The sequence below is a fragment of the Pholis gunnellus genome, assembly GCF_910591455.1.
Source record: "Pholis gunnellus genome assembly, chromosome: 23".
NCBI lineage: Eukaryota > Metazoa > Chordata > Actinopteri > Perciformes > Pholidae > Pholis > Pholis gunnellus.
Genome location: NC_136550.1, coordinates 13,798,485 through 13,817,424, shown reverse-complemented (window position 1 = coordinate 13,817,424; position 18,940 = coordinate 13,798,485). Strand labels below are relative to the sequence as shown.

The 18,940-nt window shown below is 43.6% G+C and overlaps 1 protein-coding gene across 1 annotated transcript; it reads right to left on the bottom strand.

Moving 5' to 3' along the window:
- Positions 1–687: 687 nt before the first annotated feature.
- Positions 688–10,637, bottom strand: ache (acetylcholinesterase (Yt blood group); the record flags this gene model as incomplete). Its single annotated transcript, XM_079184331.1, has 8 exons — positions 688–3,004; positions 4,366–4,544; positions 5,562–5,754; positions 6,913–7,146; positions 7,402–7,624; positions 8,755–9,015; positions 9,124–9,347; positions 10,205–10,637. 8 exons carry the CDS (start codon positions 10,635–10,637, stop codon positions 2,883–2,885), a joined length of 1,869 nt encoding a protein of 622 aa, XP_079040457.1. The 3' UTR covers positions 688–2,882.
- Positions 10,638–18,940: the final 8,303 nt, after the last annotated feature.

Below are 18,940 nucleotides of genomic sequence, written 5' to 3'. Positions count from 1 at the left end.
ATGATGTGATTCTCTGACTGTCTTTTCATCTTTCCATCACATCTCCGCCTCTCCTTCTCTCCTCCCCTCTTCTGTCCCTTTCTCCTTGCCTCATCTCTCTACCTTTCCACCTCCATCCATCCATCCATCCATTGTGTCCTGTTCGGCTGGCAGGCCAGAGGCTGAGCAAGCGCCCTGTCACATTATCCTGCCGCTGAGTGAATTACTCTGCCTCCATTAGACTAACGAGAAAGCGGGAGGACGGAGAGAGATGGGGGGGGGGGGGGGGGGGGGGGGGGGGCGACGAGGTCGGGCAGGGGGGGGGGGGAGAAGAGTGATACAACTGGGAGATGGACGAGGAAGGGGGGAGAGATGATGGAGAGGGGGAAAAAGTTTGATGAGGTGGAAGGAGAAAGATACGAGAGAGGGGGTATAAAGAAAGGATGGAAGAGCGGAGGTGGGGAGGAGGGAGTGAAGGATGAAAGCAAGAGAGTAGGAGAGACAGGAGGTTGATTAGAGATGAAGATGAAACAGGAGGAAGGCCGAGAGGGCGGAAAGCAGGGCAGCAGGAGCGGTGATGGAGGGAGAGGAACAGATGCAGCGGGGGGGGGGGGGGGGGGGGGGGGCAGAGGAGATGGAGGATAGGGAGGGAGGAGAGAGTGGTGGGCAGTTGGTGGAAAAAATTGAATAAAGGAAGTGGAAGAGGGAAGATGCGAGGTGGAATAAGAAGGGAAGGAGATGGAAGGACAAAAGAAGAAAAAGAAGTGGAAAGGTAGCCGGCAGAGAGACGAAGCAGCGGGGCAGTAACGAGCAGGGAGGGAGAGATGTTCATGAAACACATCACAGCTGCACACGACACCGAGTGGATGACACACGCCTCGCAAGAGACAGCGCACACACACGATTCAGTGCGGCTATTCAGTGTAGTAATGGTTCCTGAACATGTAGCCAAGATTTTAGAGGGGCTGCCACCATGGGTCCAACCCCCCCCAATACTGATGACATGACACCAGTGACCTCAAAGTTAGCTACGGCCCTGCTTACATCTCATCAAACAGATTTGGATTGAAGGACGCACGCACAAACATGTACAGACATATGCTGTATGTTTAAAGGGTTCACTTTTTGAAGGAAGAATGAGTCTGAAGAGAAGCTTGCTAGAATCCAAGGTATCCCAAAGTGTTGTTGAAAATGAATACAAACAATACATTGGCAACTATTTTGATAATCCATTAATCTTCTAAAGCTTCGGTTAGACTCCCAACCGGAGGCGTACACGGACAGCAGCAGACACCTCGGATGTGTAGTAGTTCTGTTTTTAGTGTCCGCGTGGAGGACGTGTTCCACACATGCTAAGTAGATTGCTACGCTAGCATTTGTAGAACGCAGACGTCCGCGCAATGCCTACGCATACAGCCTCTGATGACGACATTTACGGACCCTGGTGCGCTCGCGGACGCCCAAAGTATAACTTTGTCTTAAAAAGTATCAATAATAAAAAATATCAATCATGCATAATTCCTAAAACCAATTTATATTATAATAATAAGTTAAATTAAAAAAAAATTGTAAATGATAAACCACATTTTATATTCAATATTCATGTTAACTGTCGCATTTCCTTTCTTACCAAAAATTCCAAAGGGGGTACATTATTGAAAAAGTTTGGGGAACCACTGCTCTACGTTTAATTCAATTCTAATCAATATATTTTGTATAACTCAAAATAACAAATAACAAATTTGCCTCAGAGGGTTTTACAATCTGTACACTCCGGTTACGATTCTTGAGACCACAGAGGCCGCTGTTATGCAGGTTACACTTTCTCCCTTTAAACTCGAGGGTGGAGCTGCCTTAGCATTTGTGATGCATTTGCAGCAACATTTTGACTGTTTTTTTACAATATTAGTAGTCATTTTCAGTTCCTCTGCTCACCCCCTCCACTCTACTGATATGCAAATAACACAGGTATGGCACTAAAATGCTGAGGAAGGAACTTACTTGTCAAGCATTGTCAACTGTCAAGCTGATTTAAAGTGAACTTTTGAATTGTAAATGAGGCACCAATCAGTTGGGCTGAGTGTCAAACACCATCTAAAGTATGGATGGAAGGATATCATTTACAAACCGTCATGTCACAACAAACTAGCATAAAGTGGTTTTCCCAATAAAGAGAGAAATGTCGGGAGTCTAATGTTTCCATGGAGCCTCTCCACACAGAAACACTTGGATGTAACCCAGCTAATGGCTTTACCACATGAGAAATACACAAGACAAAGTGAATCAGAACACCTCAGGTAATGGGAATAGTGGTCATGACAAGAACAAGACTAAAAAGGCCTCGACAGAAAAAGTCCCCCCCCCCCCCCCCCAAAAAAAAAACCCAAAACAAAACCTGATATGCTGGAAAGAAGGAATCGTCCAGAAAACAAAAGAAGCATTTATGAGATCATCACAAAGACAAGTGCGTCAACAGTAAACCAGCAGCGGTGCAGTGTCATGGGCCTGTTGAGATTTGAGTTAAACACACACACACACATATGCTCGCACGCAGGCATACACACACAAACACACACACACACACACACACACACCCGAGGTAATGACACATCTTTGACATTTCTAATATTCCTCCATATCGATGACAACTTCCCTCCATAGCCCTTCATTTCCACAGACACACACAAACTCAGAAAAAAACCAACATAGAAATAAATAGTATAAATAACACAACTAAAGATCAACAGTGCCTGTGTTTGTGTGTGGACTTAAAAACAGAAAAAAAAAAGAAAAAGTTTGAATGAAGTTAGACTTCATGGATGGGCTATGGAGGAAAATGGCCACAGCATGTTCTCTCTGCCTCCCCCTCCCCGTCATTCTCTCATCTCTCTCTGCTGAGGCTCTTAGAGGTCAGTGCAGCGCTCCTGCTTGCTGTAGTGGTCAAACTGACTCTTCCAGTGCATCATGTAGGAGGACCAGCGGTGGAACTCCACCTTCCACTGACGCTCTGCCTCGTCTATGTTGTCTGAGAGGAGAGACACAGAGACACAGAGAATCAATGGTTAGCAGTTCGGCTTCGGCGCCTTTGTCCTAAAGGCCTTTACACACCGGTGGCATTTTTTTCCGTGTGATTAATTCGCAGGCCAATACATTTTTTCAAATTGTTGTCTTTGTCATGAATACTTTCACAAAGAGCGTAAATATTACGTGGCGGTAAAACAACACTTTTTACTTTTGCAACGTAATTAAAGGCATCAACCAATCACGTTGCTACACCTTTAATTATGATACAACAACACGGAGTCTCCTTAGTTCGAACTATAGACTGTAAATAAGAAGTGGACGTAGTCATCGTGACCTCATCCATTGGTTTATGAACTGCAGTTTTGAAGCCTAGAGTTTGGCATTTTGGTCATTGCCATATTAATTTTTGTCAACCAGTGAACGAAAGTGACCATGTTTGGACTCCGGGAGATTGACGTATACACGCCGTATACGTCTCTGGTAGCAACCTGTCAATCACAAGGTAGCCCCACCCTGTTTTATGGTCTATCTGACTCTAAATGGACCATCATTTACGAAATGAACATCATGCTGTATAGAAGACCTGAAACTAGAGATTGAGACCATAAACTCATGTTTACAACGTTTACTGAGGTAATAAATCAAGAGAGAAGTAGAGTCATTTTCTCATAGACTTCTATACAACCAGAGGAGTCGCCCCCTGATGGTCATTAGAGAGAATGCAAGTTGAAGTAGCTACCTGGTCCAAACCAAGACGGCAAACATTACTCTTTACCAGATACAGTCCTTCCGTTCATACCTTTCAAAATAAAAGCCATGGAAATATGATATTTGCAGATGAGTATTTAGCATTTATCTTGTTGTCTTGTCTCTATTTGTCACGCCTATGGTGTGTATCGGCTTTTAAGGTCTTATTACCAGTTCGTTGCTTATTTCACAGGTTGTCTTTTGTGTTTAGTTTGATTGCCAAACCCCAAGAGGGTGGGTCTTAGGTTACATGGACCGGTCTGAGGCCACCAGGGAGAAGGGAGGAGATTTGAGTCAATAGCATAACACCAAAGTTAAATAAAGACAACTGCCTGTGGAGATGTACATTATGCTGTATTTATCAAATAAAATGTCCAACTCTGTGCATTTCTTGTTCTATAATAACTAGATAAGGGATTCTGTCCAAATGATGTGTTCATCTTATGCTTATATGTTGAAAATGAATATTAGAAATATATACAATGGGATTTCTTAAGCACCTTTTAGTGACACATTCAGGCCTATAATGTTGTGTTACCGTAATAACAGTGAAGACCTGTATTCAGTACAGATGTTGTGTGTTGAGTAGAAGCAGTGTTTAGAAGCACTATTTACCAGTGATGTTGAGGAGGCGTGGCAGGAATCGGTTCCAGAAAGCGCACATCTGGTTCCTCATTCCTTTGTGGATCTTCATTGGTTCAGTGTTGAGTCCGACGTGTTTCTGCTCGCTGACGGTGAACAGAGGCCAGCGCTTCTTGCTGTCCACCAGTCCGTCGTGGTTCACATTGGGATTTCTGAAGGACGAGGACGATGGGGAGGTACAAGAGACACAGTCAAAACAAGAGGGATTAAAAATGGATAAAGAAATCGACACTCAGTTTCCAGTTCCTTAGGTCATTCAGCTAAGACAAAGGCAGTTCATTCAACAGCCATGCAAGGTCAGTTCTGGCAAATACGTCATTCATTTATTGTGTAGTTTAGTTGACTGTCTGGATGCACATTACCTTGATATTACAGCAACAGCTGTTCAGAGTTTTACTCATCAATAAATTCAAAGTAACAACAAACTATTTCTTAGAGATTAGGTGTTACTAAATATTCACACCCAGTAACAGTACAGTCAGGTGTAAAGCCAAAATGATACCTTCTGCATCCGAGGGTACGCAAGATGTACGTGTAGGCTTTGTGCGGACGTCGGTATAACTTTAATTTGTTTGTTGCCACTTCGCTACAAATGCACAGCATCTCTCTCTCCCAGCCATCGTGGTGCTGTGTGTCTTTCAGCACAAAACCCAAAGTTGAGCTGAGAGTTCATTTGCAGGTTTATAATATATATATAATAAAATATAATAAAAACTAAAAACAATGGTGTTAGAGAGCTAGTGATGCTAGAGGAAAAGTGAAGGGAACACCGAAGTCATTTGAATTCATCGTCTGGGTGCCATGGACATCTGTGCCAAATTTCATGGAAATCCATCCAATAATTATTTTGATATTTCAATCTGGACCAAAGTGTTTAACCGACCAACCAATACCAATGGCGTTCCCATCACTGCTGTAACTACCATGGGATTCCCCTGATCTAGCTGGATGATTTGGCTGAGAAATAAATCATCTGGGCTTCTTAAGTTGGCTGGCTGCTTCCACAATGTTGTGTTCCTTTGCAGAAACCAGACCGTAGAAACTTCTACTGATCACCTCATCTACTCTGCAGCTAAGCAACCTAATTACAGTCCGTCCTCTCTGGTGTACTCGTCTCTCTCTGCTGTCAGTTGGGATTGACAAGTTCACGGCAGTCTGTGACGCCTCACCCAGTTCTTGCAAAGTTGGCCCAGTATCTCATAATGCGTTGGCTCAGTCTCTCCTCCTCTAAGGTGTAGTTGAGTCTCTTCTCCAGTGGCAGGCCCAAGACGAACTCGATCTCGTATCCGTGGATCACGCCCATCCACTCCGGCCAGGCCAGGTTGGACGCTCGGTGGTCGAACAGGTAGAGGTAGACCCCTCCTTGAGGAGCGGGAGGAGAAAAAGAGGGTTAATTTGTGTCGACAGCACTGTTTTTTTTTGGTGGATACCTCGCTGCATTATTGTCTGGAAAGGAATCTGGAGATAGAGAGAGTGTGGGAGCCATGGACAGCATTGGATCTTCATATTGGACTCTGTTTTAGAACCTTTATGGTTGCTAGGTCTGTGGTCCACCCCCCCACCAAGATTTTACAAAACGGGACAAACACCAAAAGGAGTCCCTTCATGCAGACTTTTTGCAAATCCATTCCTCGTAACCAATGGAAAACACCAAATAAAGCATGCAGAGCAGACTTAGGACGATACCCCTCTAATTATCAAAATTCCAAAACCACCTGAGAAGAAAGTGACCCTGACACGCTCCACCACAAAGTCCTCCACTACAGAGAGACTCTAGAGAGATGCTCTCTGGTTCTAGGACTTAACCACAAGCTGAGCCTCCAGACAGAAACCCCATTAGAGTAAACCAAATGATGAGAAGAAAAAAAGGAAGCTACTTTACACATTGGAGAGAATCAATCAAAAAACAAAAAAAACTAATTGGAATGCTATCTTGCCCTAAACAGAGAATACACAATGGCAGAACACCTGACCACTGTGACTGACCCAAGTCTAAGGGAAATCTGTGACTACGTACAGACTCGGTGAGCACAGCCATCGCCACCGGCAGAGTTATATGGTCCAAGAGGCTTTTTTGTAGATCAGATGGAGCTGGACATGTGTGTCAAATTAAAAGTTAAATGGACTTAAGGGGTGAGGGGCGTGATCGTTCCAAACTCATTTTGGGGCGTAAATAACAGCACCGCCATGTGGCCGATTGGGGTAATACTTCTTGAGAAGCACAGGCACATCATTTCCGGTTATTGTTCCAAGTTTCATGTTTCCACCTCATTCAAGCTCACAGGAATTTGAGCCGGCGCGGCAGATAACAAATACAAACAATAATAACATTAACAAACCGGCACAAATTCAATCCATTAATGTAACATTGCAGTGTAAAATGCAGGCACACACTAGAAGGTAAATAAGTGGGCAGTTATTGTAGAAAAAAACAATCCAGTCTGCTATAGTCCGGCTTTGTGAGGAAAAGAGTGGCATCAGAGCTGTGTGAAAAGGACCACGCAAACACACATGTCTTACCTTGTGAGTTCCCTCCGCTGTTCACCACCCCTCCCATGTTGGCTTTGAGGGCGTTGTGCTGGGCGTAGGTGCGAGCGAAGTGGGCCAGAGGGCAGACGACGTTGTGGTCGCCCACGACGTCGTCCAAGGCGTCGCGGTTTTTCGCCCCGTTATTCTCGTCCATCCAGTCGGTGTACTGCAGCACCACCGCTTCCAGGCCAATATCGTTAGCGTGTGGCACGCTCAGCTTGACACCTGGCACAGTGAGGTTTTAGGTTTTTAGGTGCATTTTATTTTGTTATTGTTTTAGAAGTGTAACTGGGGCTGTGACGTGGTAAAGTAGAACCATGGCTGGAATTTTGTTGGTGATTTCTATAATTCTTTCTGATTAGTCACGTTAACAGAATGATTATGGAGAACTGTCAAATTCTGCAATCATATTATCAGTGTAGAAAATAATTTTGCAGTATTCTTTGTGTCTCTATCCTTTCTTTCCATAGTGAGCTTCACCTTCCAGGAAGTCCTCTCTGGAGATCAGGCTTTCGTTGTCCTTGCTGAAGCCTGGAGCTCCGTACAGCAGGAAGTAGGAGCCCTCGTCCTGGTTGACCCCGAGCAGGATCTGAGTGTCTTTGAAGTTGCCCGAGTTGAGCATGGCCTCGGGAGTGTCGGGTACAACCTCGCCGTCCACGACGGGGACAAACGAAAACCGGAAGAGGGCCGACCACGGCAGGACCTGCTCCGGACAGGATGACAAGCTCAAATGTACTGTTTGAAATGACACGCAAACCCATAAAAGACTAAAGGTCCCGTGACAGATTTGGTGAAATAACACCTTTAAAAAACTCCTGCATTCAGGTCAGCACGACAATTGGCTTATCTCTTCCATTATGCTGTGTAGTCTGGTAGACCTGCTGCACCACAGCACATCTGGTATGTGCCGTGGGTGCAGATAAATCAATCTGCATGGTTTAATGTGTGAACGGGAGCAGGGATGGATAATCAGGTGAATTTGTACCGCCCCAATTTGCCACTTCAAGACCTAGTAACATTTCAAGGAAAATGCTACGGCTGTGTGTGAATGAAAGCAGTAACATTGCAGGGACAAGCATGAAAAGGGTTTCCACGCTTTCACATTGACGTCGGGTCTTTGACGGCTGGGGGCGGGTTAATGCCCTTACATATGTATTTAATGCACACCTAATAAATTAGGTGTTGTGGGGCTCAGAATAACTTATCCACCATTCTACAGTAGCGACAGTAGATTCTTGATCAGGACTGGTTTATGGTTTATTTGATTTGGACCTATGTGGTGAAGGTTCTTGAGTCCTGGCTGGTATTGGTATCTATATCATAATATATATATTGATATCACAATATAGAAATGTTATTATCGTGACAGCGGATTTCATTTTCATCACTCACCATAATAACCCTGAAAGTAAGATCTTCATACTGCTCCACTGCTCGATCATTTGACATGATATTCTATCCAATCTTGCGAGCCACAGGTCACAGTGATGCAGAATTTAAAGGAATTGTCAGGTGTTATTCTAGATTCTTTTTTATCACCAACAATTCCCATGAAAAGACCCAAACCAATAATGTATTAGTCCGTCCGACTTACCTATTCTGTCTGTGACTACTGAGGATATAAATCTGTAGGTAACTGTAGTTTTTAAGAAACATTACTCTAACAGGAGGAAATTGTGCATTTGGTGGGGACTATTTCCAATTTCCAATTTTCCAATTAATCCACATTTGGTGCTCTAGTTCATTTAGACTCAGGGAGTGTATCAGAGTGAGAGTATCAAGGCCTAAAAGAGGATGAAGTGAACTTCACTGACTGTTGACTGACTGCATTACCTGCCACTCCTGGTCGATGAGCTCCTGTGGGTGTTTACCGCGCAGACAGTCCACCATCTCAGTGTCGTTGCCTCCGTTGCAGCCGACCAGTTTGCCCAACAACGTGGCCCGTCTGCGCGCCTCAGCAGGGGTGACCGAGGCCCAGGGACAGTTGGGGACCCCACTCTGGAGGATGGCCCTGGTGAAGGTGGGCCGGCTGTCTGGAGACAAGAGGTGGAATCCTACTGAAGCTCCACCAGCGCTCTCACCAAAGATAGTCACCTGATTGGTCAAAGACGACAAACAGAGAGATCGGGGTCAAAATGAGCTCCTAGTTGATTCTTTGTGTAGACAGAACAGGAGACACAAATAAAATTGTGAGAAACTAACCTGTTTGGGGTTTCCACCAAAGAAGTGGATGTTGTCTTGGACCCACTGCAGCGCCATCCTCTGGTCCAGCAGACCCACGTTGCCGGGAGCCTCAGAGGAACCATGCAGAGCGAGGAAGCCAAAGGCACCGATCCGGTAGTTCATGGAGACCACAATAACGGTCTCACTGTGAGCTAGGTAGCGGCCATCATACACGTCCAGAGAAGAGGCACCACTGTAGAACCCTGGAAATGTTAAATATCACATTAACCTAATGTATCACAATCTCCCACAAACAGACAGGAACTTTACTACACATTTAATTCACAGGAGTATGAGAGGTCTAATGTCTAGAGGAATCCAATATCTTTAAATCTAGAAGGATAACTCTGATCTCTGATGAAGGGTATCAGATTAAGGCACACTTTCATAGTCTGGGTTGAATTATCTCACTTTTCTGTATGTTTACTGTACAACCAGAAATTTGTCCAGTAGTTGCAAAATCATTGGCCAAGACGATGCAGATTCTGATTTACAGTACAAGTACGCATGTTGTCTGCATGAAATAAAAGCAGTCTAGATCAGTTTCCCCCCCAGTTTCTCGCTAGCAACTGCTACCGGCAGGGATCCGGTTAAGAGTAGTGAGTGAGGAGTCCGCAGACCATTCAATGGCAGCATCAGGCAATAAAAGGTCTTGTAAAAAGATGTGAGACTTTGCAAACACAAGAGGTCCTTGAGCATGCAGCCATAAATGAGAACTCAAAATATGATGGAATTTGTTACAGCAGTATGCAAGATTAGATGTGTACAGACAGAGATGCATATGCACACACTCACTCATGTGCACACACACTACCGATCTCATTATCAACAGTGGCTAAAGAGAGCAGCCTAGTCTGGTTCCACATTGGGTCAAACTCCAAAGAGTTCAGCATTCTAAAGAGGTCATGTGACTCCACTCACAGTGCCTTCTCTGCAAAGAGTGAAAATGACTTCTTTGAATACCTGGTGCACTGTGGTCCTGATGTCTCCACAGGGAGAATGACTCATGTCTAACCTAATTTATATTGTGTCTCATTCTGAATAAGTCGTGACCAAGTACCTCCGCCGTAGATCCACACCATGACGGTGAGATTGTGTGGTCTGGGCGAGGAGGGCACCCAGACATTGAGGTACAGGCAGTCCTCGTTCATCTCTCTGTTGGGGTTCCACATCTCGCTGCCCTGGAAGCCGGGGAACGACGTGTCCACGAACTGGTAGCAGGCGTTGGGGTAGGCGTTGGCCTCGTACACCCCTGTCCACGGACGCTTGGGCTCAGCGCGACGGAAACGCCGCTTCCCTACCGGTGGCTCTGCAAAGGGGATGCCCAGGAAGGAGGTGACGAAGCTTCGGTCTGGCACCGGCATGCGGGTGCCTCGGACTCGACCGGCACGCGTCTGAACGATGAGGTCTGCCTCGCTCTGGGAGGAGCAGGTGGGGATGAGGAGAGACAGTAGGAGGATTTGGGAGAGGAGGAGAAGGACGGAGGTCTGCATGACGGAGGCGAAGGCAGTCTGCGCAGCTGGAGCTGTGGTCGTGATTCCCTCTCCAATCAGGGAAGGCTGGTTCTGCTCTGCTTCCCCTCAGCTCTACAGACACAGAGAGAGAGAGAGTAATGTGATTACTGTAAAGGAGAGTGATGGAGAACAGAGGGAGGTAGAAATCAGATGAGGATAGAGATGATAGGACAGAGGAAGTAGGAAGTGTCATCAAGGTCTCCAAGATGTCTTAAACCCAACATGGAATCACATCATCTTTGCTCCAATTCAAACCAGCTTGTCCCATTGTGTAAAGAGCTATACTAGGTGTTCACACGTCTTGAAACAAAGTCCTAGAAGTTCCATCAAGTAAAGGTGATAAAGAATGAGCTACCTCCAACTTCTGATGAAGATCATATGTGTGGTGGACCTGGAGTTAAGATTATTTTGTAACACAACTATTTCTAAGTTCAAGAGGGAATGTTCACAGTATTATATATATAATAATATAACAGCTCAGACTCTCAATATAAGTCGAATCTCCACACACCCTGATGCAGGTTATCAGTGAGTGTAGCTGTGTAGGTGGGCTGTGGCTTCCCAGAAGAGACTCATTAAATATTCAACACAACACAGCAGCAGCAGTGTGCTGCTCTACAGCACAGATGACCACGTCAGTGCTACAGTAGAATCCCACTGCTTCTGTTTATGTTCAGGTACTGGCATACAAATGCAGATTTTGGGTATTGAAAGCGTTCCATTTTTGTATTTGCAGTCCGAGTTGTATTGACCAATCACGTTTGAGCGGGCTTTGGTTGCGTGCAGGCAAACGGTCCGAGTGGAGCGCAAAAGAGGCAAAAAAGGCATTGATTGAAATGTAGTCTGAGATCACTGATTCATTGTTATTTCAATCAGCTCCACTCACACCAATCTCCAATTGGTTTCTGTTCCTAAATTATTTTTAAAGATTGTAAAGCTCCTCCATAAAAGACTGTGTAAAAGCCACCAGTCCTTTACAACACTTGCAACATCATAAGCCAAACTTCTTCACTAAGAAGAACCAGTTTATAGCTTTCTATAAGGGCTTCTAATTTTCACAAAACACGGACTGCACAGCCACTCCAACCGTCAAATTGAAACAAACCTTGTAATGTTGTATCTGAATGGAGTTGGCTCAGTGGAATGTGGAGCTACCTTGGAGTAATGAGACTAAAGAGATAAATTCTCTATGTTGCTCTGCTCACTCTGCTTGCATAGCCCCGAATGATCAGATTACTTGATATCATGATGTAATTTTCATCTCCATTGCACAGTGTGTATTTCAAAACACTTGCTATGCTATATTGTTACACCACTAGTACAAATGCCCTTTGTTCTCATATCATTTGAGAATAAAGAACAGCTGCAGACTTGTGATTCGTATCTTTTACTGTTCTAAATCGATTCCACAGATTCCAAAAATGTTTTACTCAGATTTTGGATTGAATAACTTTCCAAGGTTATGGTGAAGAATTCGTAACTGTATTTGCTGGATTTACTGGAGAGCCCATGTTGTCTAGAAATATGTTTGTCACATTAAAAGCATATGATAAGAATCTTGCTGGATTTACCACTTTGTGTCCACTTTCGGAGAAACATCTATATGCAGTAATGAAACCCACGTACCCATATACTGCTGAAATCTCTATTACCAAGTTTCCACTGTGAAGGAGGGAAAGTTATTTTCTTTCAGCAGGCCGACGCGTTAAAAGCCCCTCAGTACTCAACAACAAAGGCTGAGACAGGTGTGTGGTCATGAGGGGACTATAAAAAGGCATCAGAGTAAAACCCTAGTAAATGCCACAGCGTCTGATGGATTAATGGGGCCCTGACCAGATATGAATCTCCTCCTAGTAAGAAACTTAATAACTCTAAGAGACTGTATCAAAATTACAGTTTTGACGATGCTGAGGGATGTTATATCTTTGTCTCCAACTTTTTTCATTCCTATTTTGGTTAAATACTCAATTCCGATTGGCTGCAGTATAGATGACCTCTCGATTATTCGTGAAGCTCTTGTTATTGATTTAGGTACAATGACATGGCTGGATAACCGGTTAGATAGCTAGTCTTGTTGGAAAATTTACTGTCAAATTGAATCTTGCTAGCATAACGTGAGCTTCATGCTAGCTAGCTTAAGGTTAGCTTTTCTCGCTTGTAGCTGAGCCAAAGGGTTCTACGAGTTGAACGGAGTACAAATAAGTCGTATCTAAGGTTCGTCCTTATTACTGAAGGAGTGAACAACGTTACCATTGCATAAGAACCTTATGGGATCGTATGATTGTTCCAGGTATTCATAAACCCTGCGGTTTTATCAGGTAAATGGAGTATGGCTTGTGAAAAACTTTAGAATTTAGAATGCAAAACATAAGAAAATAGTAAATAATGTTGGAGATTCTTATTTTCCTTAGCAGGTGACCATGGTATGAGAGGAATAAAGCACTTTGAGCTGTCAATAGTCGATAATAATGGATGACGGGGAGGCCAACCCGTCCAGCAAAAGGACGCTTAACTTCAGCAAATAAGTTGGGCATTATCCCATACATATTTAGTCAAAAGGAACACGTCAAATCAGTGACTCACAATGGGTACGTTTTTCAAATAGAATGTTCAAAACAGACAAAGTTATCAAGAATTTAAACCAAAAGGAAGATTCCTCCAGTCCAATAAAGTGATTAAGGATATTCAGTTTACAATGATAGCTGGTACATACATTCATAGATAGAAGCACAAATCAGTGTAGCTGTCAGTCACGGGTTGTTGCGCCCAGGAGGAAACTACAGCGCTCTGCTGTCCTTGCACCTAATAAAAAGTAATTAAAGAAACAGCCGTGGGCTCCAGTTTCCTCCTGGGCTCAACGATGGACTGACATCTATGCTGTTGAGTATTATGCTTTCCGCTAATCCCAACTGAGGTTTCTATATGCCTTCATTAATTACTCAAGAGGATACAATTCATCTGCAGTGACATTTCTACAAATAGCCACATTGTTGCTAAGTCTGAACCATTATGAAGACCTCACACTTGAATCCGATTCCACATCAAAGACATGACTTGGACTTGGCCTTTGTGACTAATGTATGTCCTCGGTTTATGAAAACAGTCGAGGGTACTGCAGCGGTCATTGTTGGTGGTCTGGGATGGCTGCAATGTATATTGGGTCAATAATCTGTCAATGTCAATTATCCTTGAGATATGAAAATAACCATCTGTAGTTAGTTTGTGGTATCCTCCCAAATAGCTAAATTGGATATCAGCAAAAAAAAAAAAAGTTCTGGTCTTCATCTAACTCTATGCAAGCTACACGTTGACAACACAGACGCCTAGTTTGATGATGGAGTGAATCTATTATCTGTATAATGTTTGCTGTGGGCGCACAGTGATGTTAATATTGTGAGACATTTGTTTAGGTAAGAGAGCATGATGGAGTGGCCGGGCCTGATTTCAGTGAGGGCTTCCCTGTGTAACTCAGCAAATACAACCTCCTCTTTAGCTGTACTTACTCTGTCCATCCACAATACTATCACCCTGTTTGTTTGTTTGAATGTGTGTGAGGAACAGAGAAAGGTGACATCACCAGAATAGATTCTCTATACAACCGAGAGGGAGTGTGTTCAGAAATAGTATTGATACACACACACACACACACACACAGCTGCCCCGTATCCCTTACAGCACCTCCAAGCTAATCCCGTCACTATGACGACCATACATTGCCAAACATAAACAGGAGCCTCCAACCTGACAGGTGGGAGACAACTGTCTCCGGGCATTGTTGAGCAAACGAGGGACGACAGTGTGTTTGTGAGAGTTGATTGCAGGATGGTGGTGTATGGTGGTCAGATTCAAAACCAACAGAGCTGATGTATGTCATCTAAAGCTAACTCTGAGCCAGGACCGTAAACACATGAGAACTCTGAGCCAGGACCGTAAACACATGAGAACTCTGAGCCAGGACCGTAAACACATGAGCTCATTTTAAGTAACTTTGGTAAGGGGGGACAACAGTTTCTGAAATTGGTCCAGTATTGAGGGAGAACGCTGTTTACCATTCTCTTGATCCCGTCTGTTTGTTACTGTGTCGAACCAATTCACGCTCACATCCACATGTAAATCAGCTGAGTATTCAGCCGTGACATTGAACATCTTTTGGATAATACCGCCATCTCTACGAACTCTGGTGCACATTGGCGGTGAGGAGTTTCCCCGAGCTGTTTGCTTTACTGCCGGTTGTTTCATGTCGCATTTCAACAGTGCCCCGCTTTCTATTTATTCAATTGCGAATCAGCTTTGAATCTGTCTCGATTCTGAATCCACACGTAATGGAATCAAACGGTGACATTCCCACGATTCCCACCCCTTCAGATCTGTGTGGAGCGACCTGAAGACATATTTCCATCATGTTGTCTTCCATTGTTTGAGGTTTGACCTCTTTTCATTACCTCATCTCATTGTGTCCAGTCGTGGAATCATACACAACTGTAAAAGTCTTGTGTGCATCCTTTTTCAGATTACACTTCTGGTGCGTGGTGGTAATGTGGTTTTGTGTAAGTCTATGCACTAGTGCTGTATGTGCATGACACAGTAAACAACTACTACACTATACTTTACCCATGCAGCTGCAAATCCACAATGTGATACAAACACTGCTAGAGGAGACACGTCTGCTGTAGCACTGGACAAACTTGAAGGACTGGTTATGTGGACTCAGATGCCCTTTGCCACTGGTTCAGTTCAACACACTTTAGCTGTGGGCGACATCGTATGCATTTCACTACATGGGGGGGGGGGGGGGGGGGGGGGTTTAAGGGCCTGCATCGGAGCACAACATTAGTGGTTTGGAGGTTTGTTTCAAATCCCGAGTTCCTGTTCATCTAATAGACAGCAGCCTTACGTTTTGTTTTTCTCATTTGTTTAACTGTTACTTCTGCTCACATTGAAAGCTTTTCATAACTGGCACTCATCACATAAGTCCTGACTTCCAGTAATTGGCATCATCAACCCTTGGTGGCTGTATTTATAATCATGCTGCTGTGTATTTCCATTAGAAACAAGCTGGTCTGGAATTAGCGCCACCACTGCTCTGCTTTAAAATAGGAGGAGTGAAAGCTGGGGCAAGTTCAGCACCTACAAAACGTAGCAAAACGTTTATTTGAACGGAAACACGCCCTGTTGTGTTACGCAAGGACTTTAGTTGGATTCATTGTGCGCACAGCCTTTTTAATGGCCGTGCACACAATGAATGGCAGAGTTTATATACACGCTGCTACAACCCATAGACTGAATATAAGAAGTGGACGTAGTCATTCAATTGTTTTCTTTTGAAGCCTCGAGTTCGGCGTTTTTGCCATCGCCATCTTGGATTTTTGCAACCATATATGGATGGCGGAGGAGTGATGTAGAGACACCGTATACGGCTCTGGTAGTGGCAGCGACCTGTCAATCACAGTAAGCCCGCCCTAAAGCATCCCCTGCTTTATGGTCTGTTTGACTCTAAATAGACCATCATTTACTAAATGAACATCATGCTGTATTGAAGAAGACTTGAAACTAGAGATTGAGACCATAAACTCATGTTTACAATGTTTACTGAGGTAATAAATCAAGAGAGAAGTAGAGTCATTTTCTCATAGACTTCTACAATCTGACTTCATTTTGCAACCAGAGGAGTCGCCTCCTAATGGTAAGTACATAAAATGCAATTTTTAAGACACTTCAGCATTGGCTTTACTTTTCAGAAAACTTAAGTAGCATGAGTTTCATTTGCTCCTAAATTAATTAGTTAATGTTAGTTGATGAAACACAACATTTCCACATCACATTCACAGTTGGGATAGCGTCTAACTAAAGTGGAAGGAGTCACTCTGTCTCTTCCTTCGATTTTCTCGACAACCGTTCATTCGATCGGCTTCACATTTGGCGTATCGCTCAGAACCCAAAGAAGCGCAGTGTCGAGTGTGAAGTAGTCGGGCACCGAACTAGTTTTACAAAATCTAAATCTAGTTTTTAAATAAACTTTTCAAATCTGAAACCTTTCAAATCTCTTCTCCAAATCTAATTAGATCTATCTTTGTGAATAACTATATCTATAAATAACGATTTTTTTCTTTAATTTCTTGGATTTAATGAAAATCTTTATTAATAGAGCACCTGTGCTTGAGACAAGCAATATAATTATATAAATATACAAACCAATAATTTAAGTAATATTAACTAAAATAAATACAAAATTAAAATGAATTAAAACTGAAATAAAAAGATAAAGTAAAAAACATAGTTTTTAAATTAAGTAAAATCCGGATTCACGGATTAATTATTCCTCAATCATCTTTAAAAGCCAATGGGTGACATCACAGACACTGGGTCGATGTTGCTGGAAATCAACGGAGGCCACATGTAAGAGAGGGGGAGGGAATGCAGGAATGGAAGAAGGAAAGATGTTTATGGGGGGTTGGGGGGGTACGCATCGCAATTATTTATAGCAGTGACAGCTGCGTGGCGGGAACAACAGGGAGGAGGCAAAAGAGAGGAGGGAGCGTGAGGCTGCTGGGAAGTAGAGAGTAAGGATGCTGGACAGGGAGGGATGGAACTGGTGATGAGCTAGTTAAGTTGTTTTTATTTAGAGCACCTTCATGCCGTACCTGCTGCTCAGCACACTTTGTTTGGAGTGACGAGGTCCTTTATGCCAAATAGTGAGACGTTTTAAGGTGGGAGCATACAGATGTTAACGTCTAACAGTGAGCACTTCCTCAAGCTTGGGATGTCTGGATGATTATATCCAGCTGTTTCATTCATGTGTTCTACAAACATGAGATATTAACTTTAAGTTTAGTCAACAAAACTTTGTCAACAGTCAACTGGCACTGCATCACAATTTATGAGTCAAGTTTATTTGCGGATTATCACCCGCTCTGCAGTTCCTCTCAGCTCTAATCTCGATCTTCTTTAATTTCATTTATTGCGATTTAACAGCCTGCAAACTCCACTCTCATCAACCGTATTTCCAGCAGCAGCAGCAGGCGGCTGTTTTAAGTGGAAACAGACAGACGGGCCGACACTGCTAATGTTGCTCTGTCTGCTGGATGTGTAAATAGACAATCGTGTGTGGTGTTAGGGCTGAAATACACACTGGGACTATTTCATGACCAACAAAAGTGTATTCAACCACAATAGCGGGGGTTGCCAGATTTTTTGTCTCTGTACAGGCAACCTCACTGTGACGACAAGACTTCAGGAGGCTGCATGCAGTCATTGCACCTCACAACATGAAGCACATAACCTCCCCTCAAAACTACTAAATGCTGCGTTTACATTTGTGTTTGTGCACAAAACGAGATACGTCTTAATTAATGAGCTTTAGGCCCCGTTTACACATATAGATATTAGTGCAAATGGATACTTTTGCCCTCCGTTTTAAAATAAAATCTGTCCACATGACCTTAGCGGTACAATCTATCTCCGTCCACACTAAAGGCTACGACGTTGATACGTCACAATACCAGCGAAGAAGATTCTGAGCGTGCCCAAGGTGCTACGGAGCAACCGAAATGTGACTCACATGTTTTGAGGGTAAGTAAACGTAAACAAACCGGTCTGCCATTGTTGTTGTGGGCATGCTTGGAATGAGGCGATGTTGTGATCGTCTCCGAAGGGTCCGTGAGTCCATATGGAAAGAGTTTTGGTACCTAAGTCTTTTTACAAAAATCTCCTTTTTAGTGAACTAAAACTCACGTTTGCATGTGGATGAGAGGCCAAAACGTAGAGAGAAATTTCAGAAACATCTGAGTGTGTAGACAGGACCTTAAAGGTGTACTGTTGAACTTTGATTAGAGCCATATTTCCTACTGCTTCCAGTCTTTATGCTAAGCTAAGCTAACCCCATCCAGCTCTGTACTTAACATATGATAGACACTCAGTAGTTTCCTCTGTAGTGAGCACGCCATGGACACCACTTTCTTCATTCCATTGTGGAATTTCAAAGGCACTATATAGTGGATACATCACTCGGACACTCAAATAAAATGGCAGAAATTAAATATAGCGCACTATATTATTAATAGGGAGTGATTTCGGACATAGCTGAAGAAAGCTATTAAGGGTATTTCTCAAAATGTTGAACTACTCCTTTAAATGTGCCGATGTCACCAGCCCTACTTTAACTTGTGTTACCTTCTGACGGTGATCCTTGAGAAAAGAGGAGGGAATAGATGAATAAGAAAAAACAGAAGAGGGGGTACAGGAAGGGGAGGAGTCCCAGAGGGTGAGGAAATAAGAGAGGGGGG